This window comes from Parasteatoda tepidariorum, chromosome 5 (assembly GCF_982258835.1).
Source record: "Parasteatoda tepidariorum strain Cologne lab strain chromosome 5, Ptep-v5.0, whole genome shotgun sequence".
In the NCBI taxonomy this organism is placed as follows: domain Eukaryota; kingdom Metazoa; phylum Arthropoda; class Arachnida; order Araneae; family Theridiidae; genus Parasteatoda; species Parasteatoda tepidariorum.
Genome location: NC_141759.1, coordinates 38,875,893 through 38,895,475, shown reverse-complemented (window position 1 = coordinate 38,895,475; position 19,583 = coordinate 38,875,893). Strand labels below are relative to the sequence as shown.

Here is a 19,583-nt window from a genome sequence, read left to right as displayed (position 1 = left end):
AATATTTTATTGTCCAGAAAACATATTTAAAACAGAAACAAGCAGCCTAAAACTGTTTCCGTTCAAACAATCAAAAAATTGATCAGAGATTTAACTATTGATGAATATGAAATCGAAAATTTACAGCGTAAAGTAAATTTAATTAATGAAGTGAAGAATAAATTAATTATTCTCTCTGAAATGGCGGAAAAAAGTCGAAACTTTCGTTCGACGTATTATGATAAAGTAGGATTCCGTGGTGTTGAAGAAAAGAAAGCTTTGGAAATTTTAATAAATGAAAAACCTATGGATAAGGAGAAGATGTCCAAATTTTGTTTGAGATTTACTTTACCCTCTATGTATCGAGAATATGTGTGGAAAATTTTGCTGGGTAATATTTAAAATTCTTTGTAACAAAATTCTTCATTTATAATTTTTAATTCTAGTTACTGAAAGGGAAAATGAAATTGTTTTATCATTTTTAAAAAAAAAAATTCTTTTGCATTATATAGTATGCAATTAATCGTAATAAATATTCTAAAATAAGTTCCCCTGTAAAAGTTTTTAAATATTTTCAGTCAAATACACTCATATTGCCACCTCTTAGTAAATTGATATGTAAAATTTTTTGTATTTTATTCAATGTACAAGAACCAGCTAGTTTTGCTTGACAATTTCAGTTGTCTCAAAGAGGTATCCATCAATATGGATATATTCAATTAACTAATTTTTTTATGAATATATTAAAATAAATATTTGAACTTTTAATAATATCGCACAATATTTTTGAATTTCCTTACTATAGCATGTTATTTATATTAAAACTTGATATAGCTTGTTTTATGTGTTATATCCAGCTTTAAGTTTTATAAAATGTGCTTTTTTTGATGAAAACTATTCAGATTGTTTTAGATTATTGTATCCTTTTCATTTGATCCCGTGTCTGCCATTAGAAGAAAAAAATACCTTTCAAAAATATATCTGTTGGTTTGTTTATACAGAAAAGGGACAGATATCAAGTACCGAAATCAAAGAATAGCACACAAAGACTGAATAAGAGATACGGGAGAAATATAGTAATGATTTGAAATTGCTTCTTCTATCTTTTGGAGAATTTAACAGAGAAAAATATTGAATATTGATTGTTTTTAGAAACTTTTTATTAATTATTTTTATCTAGCCTTCAAAATTTAAATCAGTTGTTAAACATCAGTTGTAGTTTCAAAAAGTCTGAAAAAAATTGTGGATTAGAATGGGAGTTCTCTAATCACCCACCATATTTGTACAACATTGCACCATCAGATTTCTATATATTCTGACCTTAACATTTTCTGCATAACAAATATGGATGATAGTAATTTTTCTTTAGTAATTTTGCTCCAGAAATGACTGGTCTTTATGAATATGGCATTTAAACATGATTACAAAAGTGTTCTGATGACATGGATAATGCGTAATTAATGATTAAAACCTTTTAACTGATTAAAATAGGTGCCCAGAAAATGGGCTTTCTTACTTTTTTGTGTAAACATATCTTATTTTCGATGGATTCAGATTTCTGACCCCCAAAATATAAGGGGTGACTGTGATCTGGGAAATATGGTTCCCATAGTTTCATCAGGAGGGCAATCCATGCATCCCTTTAAAGTTAATTTTTCCTTTTGGAACTTCGCCATATCTCACGAACTTTTAAAAATTATTGATAAACTTGTGCACACAATTGTAAAATTCGTTTATCCAAAGATAATTCCATGCAGAAATAAATTTTTGTAATTATTTTTTTATTTATTGTTTTTTAATAATAGTGAAAAAAACTTTGAATTGTAAGGTACTCAATAAATTCTTTGCATCATTTTAAAGAATATAATTTTGCAAGGCAAGGTATGAATCTTTTACATCATTTTAAAGAATAAAAATTTAAATGGCAAAATACAAAATTTAAGTGAAATTGATCAAGCAATTCCTGTAGAAAGCGAGTTTTAAAAAAGTCGTATTTTTAAAATTTGATTTCTCAGGACTGAATTTCAACTATTATTAAATAAAACACTGAAAAATAATGAATATTTTTTGAAAGTTAGATCTTGTATGGAATTGTTTTTGAATAAAAGAATTTTATAACTGTGTTTTGAAATTTTAAAATTCAACATAAAGTTAATCGAATTTCGACTATTATTAAATAAAACAGTGAAAAATAATGAATATTATTTTAAAGTTAGATCTTGTATGGAATTGTTTTTGAATAAAAAAATTTTATAACTGTGTTTTGAAATTTTAGAATTCAACTTAGAGTTAATCGAGAAATTGTGGAATGCGCAAAAAGTAAAATTAGCATTAAAGCGTCCAAACTTTGGATCTCTCTCCTGACCAAACCATTGGAACCATATTTTCCAGATTGCATCTACTCCCTATATTTTGAGGGTCAGAAATCTGAATCTGTCCAAAAAAAGAGATGTTTATTCAGAGATTAGAAAAATATTTCATTTCTTTTGCAAAGTAGATAATCTGTTAGTGAAATCACCTGCTTATAAGATATAAAATTTTCAGTCAACCATGTAATCACGTCTAACTGTAGGCCGAATCAGTAATCACATTTAACCGTACGTCAATTGAGAAAGGAAGCCGAATACATCTTAACATTAATAGAGCCTGTTAATTTTTTTAAATTTTATTTTTTGTTGCTTTCAATGATTAAAATTACTTATTTTAGATGTTTTGCCATGTGTTTCTGAGTGTCATGAATCCATAATAAACCAAAGAGGTTTACATTACGAGGATCTTGAAAATTCGTTAAAAGTTATGCGGAAAATTGATGAAACTACACATAAATCTACAGTACACACATTGATGTATTTAATGACTCTTGACGTGTTGGAGTTTGATTTAGAAGCACAAGTAAGTAGAGTTATTATTAGAAAAAGTTTTATGAAATGCATCATAATTTTTATGTCTTTAATTATTATTTTATTATACAGTTCAGTAATTTAGTTTCAATAAAACTTAAATGAAGTGAAAATGATGAGAAAATTAAACTGCCTCAAATTGCTATAGATTGATATATCATTTAGAAGTATTTTTTTCTAAGAAAATTAACTGTGAAAAGAAACCTGTCAATAATGATAGTCATGACTTTTAACGATTTTCATTTCATTATTATTTATCCTGCACCAAGTTGATTTTGGTTGTCCCATTTCCTTCAAGATTTCAATCATATGCCTATTTTTCTCTCTATATTTTTTTAATCTTTTTAACTCATATGCTCCCTCTTTTGCCAATTTTTCATTCAAATTTCACTTTCTATTTTTTTTTAAAAAATCATTTCTAAACTTAGAGTTAAAATTTAAACTGTTTTTAAAATTTCATTTATCCTAAAATATTAAGCATTTTTTTTATTCTAGTGAAATTCTCTAATGTGATATTCAATAAATTGTTATCAATGATTTATTTGCCTTCTTAATTTATTGGGATATTTAAGAAAATATTCTGCAGTATGAATTTGTAACATAATATTTTAAATTTTTTTAAACTTTCATGAGAATCTTTTTAGATTTGTAATTCAACTTTCTAGTATTGTTACTTTAAAAATAATTATACTTAATGCAAAGAATATACATCTAAATAATTGAATTTTATTTCAGTTATCAAGCTCAAGTGTTCAAAGTTTAATTGCTCTTGCATCTTTTTTTCTAAAATTCAGTTCATCTGATGTGATTGCCTACTGGTTGTTTCGTAATTTTACTTTGCATCTAAAGAAACAGCACTCTAATTTTAAAAATCAGGTATGTGTTTATCATATATATATGCATGCATACGCGTAATAAGATAATGAATTTGTGTGGGTGTGCTTGTATACTGGATAGAGGATATACTGCAAGCTAAATAAGTATAACTGTAAACAAATTATGAAGCCTGATTTTTTAATTATATTTTTAATTCAGAGACATTTAAAAAAATGGAATTTTCTCATTGGCCTAGGGGAAGCCATTGTTTTAAAATAAACTATAGACAATTCAGTTTTATCAAATATTTTAAAGAGTGATATTTGCTACCTTATAGCTCTAATAAAAAAAAATTGTTTATTGAGGATTATTTCTATAATACTCAATTATTTTATATTCATTATGCCAGTGATGTTATGTATTTTTTGTTTTAAAAAATGTTTGAAAAACAAAACTAATGGGGAAATGGAACTTAATTAGTTAAGGATGTACATAAAAAACACCAATATTATTATTGATGCTAATTATAATAAATTCTGGTAATAGTTACTAATTGACGTAAAATAATTAGTTATGTACTAAAAGGCAAAATTAATGGAGAAATTTTACAAATTAGTTTAAGATAGCATAAAAAATAGCCAAACTATTATTAACGTCAAAGATGCTTAATTAATTTTGTTAATAGGTAGTTATTGAAATGAAAAAATATGCTGTATGAACTTAAAGGCAAAATTAATGGAGAAAATGTACTAATCCGTTATTGAGTACTGTAAAAAGTTGTCATACTATTATTGACACCAATGATGTAATACACTTAATTTTGGTAATAAACACTATACATCATGCATTTGATGCATAGTGCAGTCATGTAATTTATGCAGGTTTAATAGGGACCAAATATACTATTTTGTAGTTGATATATACAGGGGTACCGAACTTTTTTGAGTGATGGGAACATACACCGCAGACTGATCATTGAAGGGCCTCATGCCTAAGTATTTAGTTAAATGTTGACAGCATTATAGATAGTAATAGTTACATAAATATCATTCTTCTAACCACTAAATTCTTTTTATCAGTTAACCTTGTAATATTTTTGCATAAAATTAAATGCTTTTAAATGTTCTAAATTAAAATCTGTAAAACTGATTACTTAGGGAAAAGTACAGAAACAGAAAACCCATTTATCAGAAAGAAAAAACATTGAGATAAATTGAAATAAATAAAAACAATGGGAAAATTCGTGTTTTTTTGTCACATTAAATAAGTCCATTTAAAGATAAATTTAACATTAAAATTTTTTAATGTTTATACAATTAAATTTAAAAAAGAATATTCTAGTTAATAAAATAAATGCAAGTTAAATGCTTTAATTTAAAGTAACTTCGTATGATTAAAATTAAAGCAAACTTTTCTCAGGGCAAAATAAGATTCAACATTTTGTGGGGAATATACTTCCAACTTTTAAAGATTTATTTTAAATGAATTGTAAGAGGAAGGGGTTGAGAGAGAAAAGAAAACATTAATTTCGAAGGAACTATTTTCCTTAATAATAAAAAATTATAAAGATACTTGTTTACAACTCTTTATGACCAATACTTTTTTAACTGTATACTTTTTGACACTATTTACAATTAATACTCATATATATTAACAACTAATTAAAATTTACATTACTTAATGATACTTGTCTTGATTACACTTAAAATTTAATGATACATAAATCATTTTCCAGCACCCAGCATATAATCATAAATGATACAAAATGGTCCATGTAGGTAGAAAATGATTTAAAAAATTTCTTAAAAGTTATCCTGCAATTTGCAAAATTTTCAAATATTGCTATAATTTTATCTACTTGATCACCTGTTAGCTTTCTTGGGCCATTAAATGGAAATTTAATGATTTTGTTTTAAGACTGCTCCACAGTTGGGAAAATGTCCAGTTCATTTTGGAAAACACTTTTTCTATAGAAGCTGTTGTTGTGAGTAGTATTAAACTTTGGGCAAATAACTTAATCAGTTTTGTGAATTTGTCCAAGATGATGCTCTTTTTTTCCCAATTTTTAAATCGTGTCAATACAAACAGCAATGTGTGAATTTTAAATTGCTTAAATACGAATTTTTATGTGTGATTTTTAAATTGTGTGAATAAATAACGTGATGCGTGAATACGAATCGAGTTATTTGATTTTTAAATTGCGAAAAGACTCACAATGTATGATTTTTAAAACATGTGAATATGAATCGAGATGTGGTTTTAAAATTGCTTGAATACGAATCGTGGTGTATAATTTTTGATTTGCGAGAAGAATAGCAACATATGATTTTTTAAAAGCCAGAATACGAATCTCAATATATGATTTTGAACCTCTTGAATACAAATCACGATTGATGATTTTTAAATCTCCTTATTGTCAATACAAAGTGCGATTCTTGGAGTCCTAATTATAAAATGACCTTGAATCAGCAGACCGCCTATCATTTAGATCACCGGTTTCCAACCTTTTTAGTAGTGCAGACCATCGATTTTGTAAAAAAAAAAACATTTTGACTACTAATTACATCAGTAAAAAATATAATGATAAGCATTTATTATGTAGGTATGATGAATAAATAGCGAACATATAGCAAAGCCCTACTAGAGCAAGTGAATTGTCCCAAAAAACTGGTGTTATACCCCAAAACTTTTCTTTGCTCAGGCTGTAGATCAGCAATTATAGCCCACTTGTGGGCTTTGTCCCATGGGTTAGCAACTGCTGATTTTGATAATTTGAGTGAAAATCTAGCTTTGTTATTGACAGTGTTTTGTGTTTCATTTAGACTGAAAATGTGGAGTCAATTTTAAGAAAAGAAGATGAAGTTTTACATGAACATTTAAAACTTACCAAGGCCTTCGATGTTTTACCCTTAAATGCATGGTTTGAGAGATGCTTTGCCAAAGTGTTACATGAAAGCTCCTTGGTAAGGTAGCTATTGTTTTTACTTTTATGAAGGTAAAACAAAATTTTCGAATGTATATACTTTAATTGTGAATTTTTCAGTGCAAAGCTCTAAAATTTGATTTTTAATCCCAATTTTAAAAAAAATATTTTACTTTATATATTTGTTTCTAATTCTTTTTCTGAAGAATGGGACTAAGATTGTATGCAAATCTTTTTTTTTTATTGTTCTTCCTTTCTTTTGAATAACACAACATATGTTTTATCTTACTATTTTTTAGCTTTAAAAATACATTTTATTATTATATGGAGCATGGGGCCATCTACAAATGATGCCATTATTACCTGCAGTATTGGGCTAATCTACAAATGATGCTATGTTTGTAGAAAAAAGAAACGGGCTTCTAAAATTATGACAGTTTGTGACAGGGCAAGGGGAAGGAGGAGTTAACAAGAAGTGTGACATCACTCATTTCGGTTAAAATCAAAACGTTTAGATTTAAAGAACTAAATATTTTACCGTATTACCCCACATCAGACTGCATACTGGGAAATTCCAAATCAGATAATTCACAGCAAAATTTGCAAAAAAAAAAAAAAAAAAATTTAATTTTCACATTTAGTTTCAATCACAAACCAAACCACAATAGGGACAATAATAGATAAGAAAACTGGTATTTTTCTCGTCATCCTAAGGCCATCTTTTTTAAAGTGTGTAGTTTTGTGATAGATGAAAGCAGCCTTCATATAAATATATATAATTTTATGCGCAGACTGAAGCAGAAATCGATGCCAACCTGGGCGCGAATAGCTTTTTGCAATGATGACAGCTGCTGTGCATGCAACAGAGCTTGCTGAATGCAGAAAGCATACCAAGTGTGAAGGTTGCTAAAAATCAAAGTTGTTAAGCCAAAAAGATTACACATTGGCTTTTAAGCTGGAAACTTTAAATAAACCCGATAAGCTGAATGGCAATATAAGTGCAACAACAAAATACTGAGGTCAAAATACTTGTTTATAGGAAGGTTAATGGTTTAAAAATTAAAATTCATAATGAACAATGTTTAAAAAATTTGCATAGTAATGAATTCACTAGATATTGAAGGAATTAATTTTAAAGCATCAAATGACTGGTTGAAAAGTTTTTAAATAGACATAACTTAATTGATCTGTGACAAGCTATGGTTAAAAGTGTCTATAAAACGCGGAGGAATTGAGCAATGTTTTTTGTGTGATTATTTTGATCAAATATACAAAAATATAGAAATTAGTTACAAATGCAATATGGACGAATTACCTTTATGGTTCCACTTATCCACGCAAGAAGCTTTTGACTTGTGCAAGAAACTTTTGAAGGTGTTAAAGTTGCACCCTGTAAAACAACAGGAAATTTGCACTACACTGTGTTTTGAGTGCTATGGCAAATGGTGTAAAACTCAAACCTATGATTATTTTTAAAGGCTTGAAGAACATTCCTAAAGAAAAATGTTCAAAAGAGGTAGTGGTAATTGTAGCTATGAAAGGCTCTATGAACGTTGATCTAATTAGTATATTGGTATTTATAAGCAGAAAAGTGTAAAGCGATATTAAAGTCCTCTTTACTCTATTTATCTTATTTGTTAAAAGTAACCTTAATCTAGTAGTTGAATTTACTGAAATTTTAATTTAGCAAAATCTGATGTGCCATATAAAATTTTAACATCTTTTCTAATAAATAATTAGTAATGTATTTTTAGGGTCTGTGATAAAGTGATTGGCGGAAGCAGCAAGATTTTACCATATGTTGGAATAGCCATGTTGATTGTTCATAGGAATCAATTAATCTCTATGAGCAATTCTGAGGAGATAGTTGAACTGCTTGTAAAAGTAATTAAATTTTGTTTTCTGACTTGTTCTAAAACTATTTAGTTTGATTGCCCATACTTTAACAACTTCCCATCCTCAAAGATTTCTATGTGATTTTGCCACAAGCCATTATCATTTTTAAATAAACTATAATTAAAAATAATACTGTTCTGTTGGTATGATAAATATGAGTTTATTTATAGTTCTGCCCCTTATATACTTAATTCGTTATTGGTTTTTCTAAATGCGCATTTAAGTGAGCAATATGTGTAATGGCTTGAGTAGATGTTTTAAAAAAATTTTTTTTTGCTGATATTTTAACTCAAAATTATGACTGGAAAGGAATGGGTAAAAAATCATTTTCTGAAGTTAAATTTTTTTTTTCATTACAATGTTTGTAAATTAACTTCATATGAACACCTGTTCATGGGAGCACCTTTCGGACTACCTACCCCAGAAATTTAAAAAGTCGGAGTCTTTTTGTGACCACGACATAAAGTGTTAAAAAAAATAATAATCAATTCACACATTCTATAAATTTATAAAAGTACATTTTTTAGCCCTAAAAATTAGAAAATAATAAATTATTTTATTTTTTCAAAACAGATTGACTGACTGATTTAGCATTTTTTAAAAACACAAAAGTTCTCTGAAACTTTTATCAGTTTGCCTTCTCATTTAAGGAATTCTCCAAAATTTGTTTTGACCAAGAGCTGAATTAAATCTGGATTTTCATTACGTTGCTAAATATTCTCTCGCAGGTTCTCTGTGAGGAATGGTTAATGCAGCCAATTTTAACTTAGTCTACACATTTTAAGCATTACTTTCCTGCTATTGACTTTACATACTTTTGTATCAATTCTATCAAAAGAAAACCTCACACTGTAAAACATAACACTGAGTTTCTGGAATATGAAGATCGATTTGAAATATCAAGATTCAGTCGAAATGTGTAAGTTAAAAAACATTATACATAACAGAGGGACACATAAATGTTGCAACAAACTTATAGGTAAGTTAGGACATATCAGGATTAAAATCACATGGAAACACATGCCCGGAAATGTCGTCATACGCCGCTAGAGGCACTTTTCTATTATGAACGGTTTCTTTGTTCTTGTTCAGTTTCTTGAGCTTCTGAACAAGTCATTATTGGGAAATGCTCTTAGCCGCGTACAATGGCATTTCCGAGTGTAGGTTCTTATGCAATTTTAATCCTGCTGATTTGCCCTAACTCCTCTAGAAGTTCGTTGCATTATTTAAGCAACTCTCTGTTATATATAATGCTTTTAAACTTCGACATTTCAACAAAAAAAGAAAGAAAAGAAAATAGACTAAAAGTGTCATTTTAAAAAGAACTTGTAGCTTTAGGAGCAAAATTAATTTTAGATTTGAAATCCCCTACACACGAGTTTGGCAAGATCAAGTATTTGTATTAATATAACAAAAAATCTGTTTCATTGTTTAATGATTTTTTTTAATTTTTTATTAGTCTCAAATATGTTGGGGAAATTTGTGAAATTTCTAATCATAGATAGGGATATTTACCTACTGTCTCCTGTATTATATTCTTTTGCACTATTGAATGCTCAAATTGTTAGGAAAATGTGTATCCACATTATGTAATTATGGCATTATAAAATATGTTTTATTTTGTTTGCGAACATTAAAAAAAGATTTTTAACTGAAATATTATTTATTTCTATAGTGCTATGTTTTGATATTTTTTTTTCAGAACTCAGAAGACACGTCTGATGTCATAGTTAATAAAGCTTTAGATATGTATTCTAGCTGATGCCTGTAAGTCTATTTAAATAAAATTTTTATCATAATAATTTTTTTTACAAAAGATTATTAATATCTTGAACAATAATCCTAGAATGCTTCACATTTTCGTAGGGCTTCTTTTGTGTTTTTCTACAGGATTTCTGAAAATTACCTCAGTATCCTAGTATCCAGAGTAAAATAGTATGTGCAGCAACAGTTAAGGACCATGGTATTAATATTTGGGCACCAAAAAAAAGTTATATCTTAAAAGCATGAAAAATTTTGAGTTAACAAGCATCAGTATAAATACAAAAATTACTACTATTCTTAGATATTTGTTTGCATTATCATGATGCGTTTTCATATTAATACATCTATAAAGCAAACTTTTGAGTTAGAATAATTTCCAACTCTTTAAAGAATTTCAAACAAGAACTTTTTATTACTAATTACCCTTAAAAATTCCCAGAATTAATTTTAGTTAATTTTAAATCCCCTAACTTTTCCAGATTTTCCCTAAATGTGTATGAATCCTTTAGTTAATTAATAAATATATAAATCATTAATTTTAAATTACTATGTAAACTTGCATGATGATTAATGGCCGAAATGTGCAAAAAAATTAGTTTTTTAAAATATACAATAACTATTTAACTTTAAGTATCCTTAAACAACATAAAAGTTGCATAATAAGTGGCAATAGAATTTAAATTATCTGTGAGTTATATTAATTATTGCCTTTGATTTTTTCAGTTTTTAGTAAAACAGGATTTTATACATAGTTTCAATATTTATTATAAGCAGCAACTTTTTGAGTTACAAGTCTCTGAAGAATAAAATTTTCTAAAGCCTTGCTACTTAAATAAACAAAGCTTTAATCATAATTTTATCCGCATCATGTTTGCAAATTTAAAAATAGAAATTTTTTCAATTACTACTTACTGATTAGTTTGGAATTCTGTTACTGCTTTATATAACCCTTGATTGTTTGATATTGATAAATACAAAACAGAATCCTTTTACCCTATCATTTAAACATTTGAAAGCCAAACTTTGTTTCAAGTGGTTGTTCAAGTACTTTTTTTTTAAAAAAAATATATCTGCAAATTTTTAAGCATAATTGTCAGTGTTTAGCGCAGTTGCTATCAAGTTTGTCAATATTGTTTAACTTTTTTTTACATTTAAAAAATTTGTATATTAAAATTAATCTATAGATTATTAGTTTAATAAAAAATATTAAGCTACAGAAAAAAGAAAGATTATAAAATTTATAACCTTACTAATTCCACATTTTTGTAAAGTTATCTGACTTTTTCCATTGAATTAAGCTCTTTTGCTCTGTAAACAACAAATCATTCATTTTTTGTAGGTGAAAAAATATAGAAGCATCAGCATTTGCTCTGCTCTCTATTAATCCTTGTAGAACTTCCACTGATGCTCTGGCTTCATGCTTGGAGCTTCTATACTTTCTTCTCTAGGACTTCAATCAAATTTTTCCGTGATTGATTGTATAAATTCTATATCTAAAATTTTACCACAAATAAAAATATCTTCCTCAGTTAATAAAATCTGCATACTCACATTCTGCCTCATTAAGTTCTTCTACTGTTGCAGGCAAAGGCTCACTTTCATTGTTGATTTCCAACTAATCCACACTTTCGGAAAGAATTTTTTTTATCGTCATCTCACTTATATATCATTATTCCATGCACCGGAAATCAGTCTCAGGGCTTTAAGCACATCTATTTTAATTAGTGACGTTGTTCTCAATATCTTTTATTATTTTCTGGACTAGCCTTTTGCGATAAGACTGTTTAAGGCACTTTGAGTTCTTGATCCATCAGCTGTAATTTTGCCAGAAATTGCAAATTTATTGTTTTAAAATTATGTAGATCACTATGTGCAGTATCCATAAAAATTATCACTTTTCGTTTTTTAACATGAAATGTTTCATCGAATCTTCTCATAAAATCTTCAATAAAAATTGCTGTCACAAAAGCCTTTTTGTTAGATTTGTACTGCAAACAAAAAGTTTTAAAATTTTTGAAACAACAGGAATTTCGATACTTTTCAATCATAAACAAAGGCATGAACCATTGCCTTCGACCAAGACTGTTAGGCACCTTTTGTTTCCTAAGCATTTTTCATCTTTGAACATCATTGTCTTATTAGGAAGATATTGAAAACATCATTTTTATAGTATCCTTGAAGCAAGTTGGGTATGATTTTATTAATCCTCTGTTCACATACTTCATTAGAGACGTTTTTAGCTTCACTAAAAACATCTGTGGGGGATTATTTTCACAGAGCAATATCTGCTCTTAGGTACTTAGCTAATGGAAAATCCTGGGCTAGCCTTCTTGATGGCCAACAGTGCTCTCATCTTTCCCAGGGCAGAGGGAGTTGCTTGTCTTAGAATAATTACGGGACATGACTACTTGCAGGCCCATCTATTTAAAATTAACCTGGTCAATTCACCTCTTTGTGTGCTCTGTAACCCTTCGCCTGTGACTGGGGAGCATCTATTTGATTGCCCCTCTCCTCTTGACATTTGTTCCTGTGACGACTTTCGTGCTCTCATTTTCTGGAGCTACTTCACTATTGTATTGGACTGCAAGACGCCTTATGTCTAAGAAGACGATGGCGGGCATAATTTAAAAAAAAAAAAGTTTCACTAAAGGGAATCTGAAAAACAATGTTATGTCTAATTTGAAACTTTTTGAGCCACCCAAAGCTTGCGTTAAAATTCTCACTCTTTAACCAAGCTGTAAAATCATTCGCTTTATCACCTAGCTAAGCACCGCTAATAGTAGCTGCATTATTCTAATTCCCATGCTGTTTGATTCACAATTTTTCATTGATTTTGAATAAGGGTTCGTACATTCATGGGAATTAAGGATGATTTTTCATATCTTTTAAAATCATTGAAAGATTATCAGGGCTGGAATTCCATATTTTTCTGCTCAGTTATTTTTTTATTTTATGTTCGCATTTCTTTCCACATCATTGATAAGATTCACTTTATCTTCTAAACTCAGGATTTTTAATATTCGCTTGGATATGTTTGACTCCTGATGAACAACTCAATTGAAGAGTAGCTTTTCAAATGAGTTTCCTTAATTATGGTAAGCAAGAAACTGGTTTCGACCAGTTCAAATGACTCATGCTACTAACATATCTTCAGTAATGTTTAGAAAAATAAATTCATTTGATCAATTGACCAAGGCACTGTCCCTATACTGTGCGTGCTCACAATAGAACACAAGTTATTCCCTTCTCATTCACAAACTAAGCAAATGCTGTTCAAGACATGCAGAGTCAAAAGTGTGGGAATTTAAAAAAAAGTTGGAACATTTCACTTCATTGGTGGTCGGAAAAGAAATTGGCTTTCTTTTAGCTTAAAGGAACAAGACATATTGCTTGAAAAAGAAATTGAGTTATAGGAAGTTAACATCCAGTAATTGAAAAAACACTGGGACTGAAAAAAATCAGAGTTAAAGGAATATTCGAGTTATTGTACATACTTTTTAATGACGGTAGTTAACAACTTTTCTGCAGTACAGTTGAAAGATTTTAAATATTTTCTTCTTCAAATACACCTCTAAAATTTAAGTATTGATGAATATTTCAGAAATTCTAAAAAAAAAAAAAAAATGTTTGTTTTTAAAATTGTATAAAACTATAGGCACATTGGCTGAACAAAAATAAATTTAGATTCTAATATTGATATTCTTAATAATTTCAGATTATATTTTTAATGGACTATTATGTGAAACAAAGAATGGAGCTGAATAAACAGGTACTTTTCTCAAAAAAGAATTTGATATTTATTTGAAGATATAACAAGAATCCTCTGAAGATTACTTTTGTACAGTTGTCATTTCTAATCATATTTGTGTTACATGTGTTTGCTGCATTTATGCGCCAAAAGTTTAAATGATTTTTAATAAATTTATGAAATTATTGTAATGTTAAAAATTTTACATTTTTTTTTATTTTTTAAATTTGTTAATGATTCTTCAGTTTGTAATAATTCCTATTAATATGCTGAAGTTAAAAAATCGCAAATAATCAAAATATACATTAATTTCAAGTACTATTATTTCATAATCTACATTGTGTAAAAACAAGTTGTGCTTGTGTTTTCATAATGTGTAACCAAACTAAATCGTGAATCTGAAACGAAACTTTTTTTTTATAGTTATTCAAATTAACAGTCATTCCTATTTCCTACCTCTACGTTGATCTAGTGTATTATAATTGCTTAACTTATAAAGTAGTTTATTGGTATGGTATAAATTTTAAAATTTATATATACACTACTGGCCATTAAAATTGCTACACCAGGAAGGAATGCAAATAACAGAATGATATTTATTGGGCTCATACATTATAGTTGGAAGAACAAGTGATTAAATTTTTGGGATATTTGGGTGTATCTATCCTGAGGAATCAGTACTCGGAGCAGCCTCCCCTGACAGCAATAACTGCTGTTATTTTCCTGGACATCTAGTCGAATAGAGATTCGATAGCATGGACGGGAACAGCTTCATTATGCCACAATTAATTGACTGTAGTGTCTGATGATGAGTGTTGGTGGGCCAGTCATTCGGCAACCATTGACCAGACGTTCTCAATTGGTGAGAGATCAGGAAAATGTGCTGGCCAGGGCAACACATTCTCCTGACCTCAGGGCAAAGACCTCGATCAAACTCAGATACATGCTGGTAGGCATTTCTCCTTCTTACACGAGGTATAACAAAAACTTTTTTACCTAAGAACAACGCTTAAATTCAATTTCTGTATGAGAAACTTACTGTCAAATCTCTTTTTTTTATAGACATTGTAGGTGTCGCTGCCGCCGGCTGCTTTGCAACATGCTTTATTCGTCCTGCAAATTTCACGTTTGTGGTGTGTCGCCTTCCTGGTGTAGCAATTTTAATGACCAGTAGTGTAGTTGTATAAGTGTCTTAACCTTTCACTTTACCCTTTTGAATGTCTGCATTGGTGTTTATCTCAGTAAGGTCGGTCACTATTCTATGCTAGTTTCAAGGCCGAAGGAGTGCTGTTTTCCCGCATGTAGCTTCATTTGCTTGGTGCCTCCTTCCATCTGAGCAAGAGGGATAATTATTGTTTTTAAACAAAAGTATCTAAATAATAAATTCTGTTCCTGTTATAGAACCTTTAGAGTGTGGCATCACCAATGTATATGCAGTTTTACAGATATGCAAAGTGACAAAAAAAGTTTCCCCCCCCCAAAAAAAAAATTGTAACTGATTATTTTTTGTAAGTGGGGAGAAAATCCAAAAATATGTTGGAAAAAAACAAAGATATTTAGAAATTTGACAAAAAAAAAGCAGCAATTTATCAATTTTAAAAATGCAATGAGATCCCCCCACACATGCATAAATTATATTGCAATTATTTATAAATCTATTACTCCTATATCATTCTCATATGTTAATCATATAGTGTTTTCCTTGCAGAAAAGCTCAATGGCCTTTTTTTTCTCCGCTGTAAATTCATACTACTTTGACTGTTTGAATAGCCTCAAATAAGTCTACATTCAGTCTATTGATCCTGTTGTTTTAATGGAGTTCACAATATCAGAGATAGAAAGTGTAAAATTTTAACTTGAAGCAATTTTTGCAGCAGAAAATTTAAGATTTGTTTTAAAAAACGACATATTATAGCAACATGTATTTGAAGTTTTAGTAGTCGAGTCGTGAGTTTAAGCAATTAAAACTCACGTGCATATCATTTCTAAAGCAGCTATTACAAGGTTCATTCTAAACCTTAAAAAAAGTAGGGTGCTTGAAACTGAAAAAGGCACCCATTATAAAAATGTGCATTGTATTTTATAAATATTTTCATAGAGTTTAAGAAACCCAAAATAACAAAGTTCTTAATTTTATCATTAAATTTTTTTTATTTTTAAAGAGAGATTGTTTAAATTAAAATACAGTCGAATCCCGTTTTTGCGAAATAGCGAAAATTTCAAAGTAACGAATATTTTCCGAATCCCCAAATGTATTTCCATGTGAACAATGTATAAAAAATACCGATATTATGAAATCAATTATCCGATTTAGCGAAGGCGAAAATGAACACCAGGTCTTATTTTCTTTGATGAACAAGACACATTTCTTCAAAAATGTTCTCAGAAATGAAATGTTTTATCACCCTTAAAATACTAATAAGTTTCAAATGTGAAAAACCTGTCAAAAAAAGAAGAATCACTGGAAAGAGACCACCCTGAGTTGACACTTGCATTGATTCATTCATGTTTAAGAAGTCAAAATACACATGCTTTTAAAAGAGGGAATTCTATTCAATAGAAAGGGCTTGTCAAGAATGATAGATTAGAAGTGACCACCCTTAGCAGAACAATTCCTTCCTTGAATTACAACAGACTAAATAGGGGGGGGGGAGAGCTGTTCTAAGAACTCAAGGTGCAAAAGGGGTGTAAACAAGTTTCAGAAAATTACCAGAGTGGTGTGCAACTTCAATAGGAGAAGGTTAGTTAAATCAGTTTGTCTGCTTTCAACGTTTGCAAGCATTTTGTTTTCTTTCTTAAGCATAATGAGTGGTTAAAAGCGTAAACAATTTTTCATTAAGGAAACACTGAAAATTATTTCAGAAGTTGATCATGGGATAAAAAAAGCTGACGTTGCGACAAAGTATGGACTATCCCCATCTACTCTATCTACTTTTTTAAAAAATCGAACGAAGTTGAAACAGCAAGTGCAATCAGCATTGATCAGATCACATAGAAAAAAGATACGACTTTCAAATTTTCAAGATGTAGATGCAGCTGTTTTTACATGGTTCCAGGATATTCGCTCCCGAAACATTCCAATTTCTGGGCCCCTCATTCGTGAAAAGGCTTTAGAATTTGCAAGAACTTTTGGAAACGAAAATTTTCAAGCAAGTGTTGGTTGGTTGAATCGATTCAGGGAACGTTATGGTATTGTTGCAAAGCAAATTTGTGGTGAAGCTAACTCTGTTGATTTAAAAGCTGTGAATGACTGGAAATCAGAAAAAATATCAGATGCAATTAGGTCTTATGATCCTTCTGATATTTTTAACACAGACGAAGCGGGAATTTTTTTCCAGTTGTTACCAAACAAAACCTTGGCGTTTAAAAAGGATAAATGCTTTGGAGGCAAAAATTCTAAACTGCGTTTAACTGCTTTGTTTTGCTGCAATATGTCAGGCACTGAAAAGAGAAAAGTTACGGTTATCGGCAAATCTGCCAAACCTAGGTGTCTAAAAAATGTAAATTCACTACCTTGTGATTATAGATCTAGCCGCAAAGCGTGGATGACGACTGGAATATTTAATGAGTGGTTGGTTAAGTTTGATGAAGATATGAAACGTAAGAAAAGAAAAATTCTGCTTCTTATTGATAATTGTTCACCCCACAATGAGCCACCAAAATTGGAATGTATTCACATCGAATACATTCCTCCTAATTGTACGTCAATTTTAAAACCTCTTGACCAGTGTATAATTAAAGTGGTAAAGGGAAAGTATCCAACACAACTTCTGAGGCGTATGCTTGTGCAAATCGGAAACAAAGAAGCAATTACGAAACCAGATGTAAAGCAAGCAATAGATATGATTGCTGGAGCATGGAAAGACATTAGCCAAAAAGTCATCAGTAATGGATGGAAGGAAGCAAATTTAATTTCGGCAATTGACAATGAAACAGTCGATGAAATTAATGATGTTATCATCGATTTGCAGCTTTTATGGGAACATGTGACAAAAGAAACATTAGTGCCAAACGAAGTCAGTCTTGACGATTTTCTGACTGCAGATGATGATGCTAGAACATGCAAAGCATTGACAGACAATGATATTGTACGTATGATTCAAGAAAACAAAAAAAAATCACTTTCGGACAGCAGAGATGATGAAGAATGTCCAGAAGAAAACAATTGGCCAATTTGGAAGCTGTAAAGAGATATTTATCGGCACAAAAAAACTTTTCAGATTCTTTGTTTGAACATGTGCATAATTTGGAAATTTTTTTAATTTCTACTGGTTCTAAATAATTTGTTCAGAAAAAAATTACTGATTATGTATCTGCCTAATTAGTAAGTGTTAATAAATTCATTGTTTACATTAGTTTTGTGCGCTCTTTTAATATTACATTGATATTTTCCCAAATCTAGATTAAAAATATAATATCAAAATTGTAAATTGATTTTTCATACGAATAGTAATCCCAATGTAACGAAATAATATTTGTTAATGGTGAAAATTCGTAATATCGGTATAACGAATTTTCATTATTGCGTAGAAATAGCTTCGGTCCCATGGAATTCGCTAAAACGGGATCCGACTGTATTCTCACAGTTTTACATTCGCGAATTTTATTAATTAATTTAAAAATTGAGCACAATTCTCGAACTTTGAAAATGTTGCGTGTCTTAATAACAATGTATTAAGAATAATGCCAAAATGACTTTTTTTTAAAAAAAAATGATACATTACTGTAATAACTGCCAAAAAAGCAATAGAAAATTAAGGAATCGTAGCTAATTGAACATGTAAAAAAGTGATTGCTTTACTAAAATAAAAATATTCGCATTGAATTAAGGTTGTGAAATGGCAAACAGTTAATGAAAAATGATACAAAAACGAGGTGGATTTACAAAGAATCGATGCAAATTGAGCGTATGAGCGCGTGTGTCAAAAAGTGACTCCTTAGATTTGAAATGCATGCTTGTCGTAATAACATGGTATAAAAAATATAAAGTGGAAATAGCCAGAAAAATGCATGTATTTATGACAGTCATCGAAATCAATCACACCCAAAAGTGATAACTCAAATTCGAAATTTATATAGTCTAATAACAACCAAAAAAACTATGATCTAACGTTGTTAAATAACACTGTAATTGTTACAAATCAAATGTGTTAAAAAGTGATAATTTAAGTTCAAATGTACATCATAATAATATTGTATTAAGAGTATTAAAATTTGAAAAGAAGCCATGTGAAAGCCATAAAAAAGTGATAAATAACTGACGAAAAAATTGTCACCCAACAACATGAAATTAAGATTAAATGAACTCAAGTCGAATGCGTCCGAAAGTTATCACTCAAATTCTAAATTCAAGTGTCATAATAATATTGTCTTTAAAATTTGAAAAATCACACGAAAGGTACCAAAAAAATTAAGCCCCAAAAATTACTGCCAAAACATTTAACACCTGACAACATGAAATTATGATGGAATTGTTATGAATCGATAAGTCAAATCTTAAATTCGGAAATTATTTCAACGTTATATTAGAAATGTGGAAATTCAAAAAACCATGTGA

The 19,583-nt window shown here is 29.3% G+C and overlaps 1 protein-coding gene across 2 annotated transcripts; it reads left to right on the top strand.

Annotated features, from left to right (window-relative positions):
• The first annotated feature begins 59 nt into the window (after nucleotides 1-59).
• On the top strand, nucleotides 60-14,226 carry TBC1d7 (TBC1 domain family member 7). Of its 2 annotated transcripts, XM_016062115.5 has the most exons (7): nucleotides 60-370; nucleotides 2,687-2,871; nucleotides 3,615-3,755; nucleotides 6,518-6,663; nucleotides 8,373-8,502; nucleotides 10,217-10,281; nucleotides 13,994-14,226. In XM_016062115.5, the coding sequence occupies exons 1-6, from the start codon at nucleotides 181-183 to the stop codon at nucleotides 10,274-10,276; spliced, it is 852 nt and encodes a 283-aa protein (XP_015917601.3). In that variant the 5' UTR covers nucleotides 60-180; the 3' UTR covers nucleotides 10,277-10,281; nucleotides 13,994-14,226. The 2 variants fall into 2 exon arrangements, 1 of the variants encoding a protein (XP_015917601.3); XR_015433687.1 differs by lacking the exon at nucleotides 13,994-14,226 and having other exon boundaries at nucleotides 69-370; nucleotides 6,518-6,658; nucleotides 10,217-10,235.
• Nucleotides 14,227-19,583: the final 5,357 nt, after the last annotated feature.

Coding starts and splice junctions, on each gene's coding strand:
- TBC1d7 (XM_016062115.5), top strand. CDS start 181: ATGGCGGAAAAAAGTCGAAACTTTCGTTCGACGTATTATGATAAAGTA. Junction 6,664..8,372: donor CATGAAAGCTCCTTGGTAAG/GTAGCTATTGTT, acceptor ATGTATTTTTAG/GGTCTGTGATAAAGTGATTG. Junction 8,503..10,216: donor TAGTTGAACTGCTTGTAAAA/GTAATTAAATTT, acceptor TTTTTTTTTCAG/AACTCAGAAGACACGTCTGA.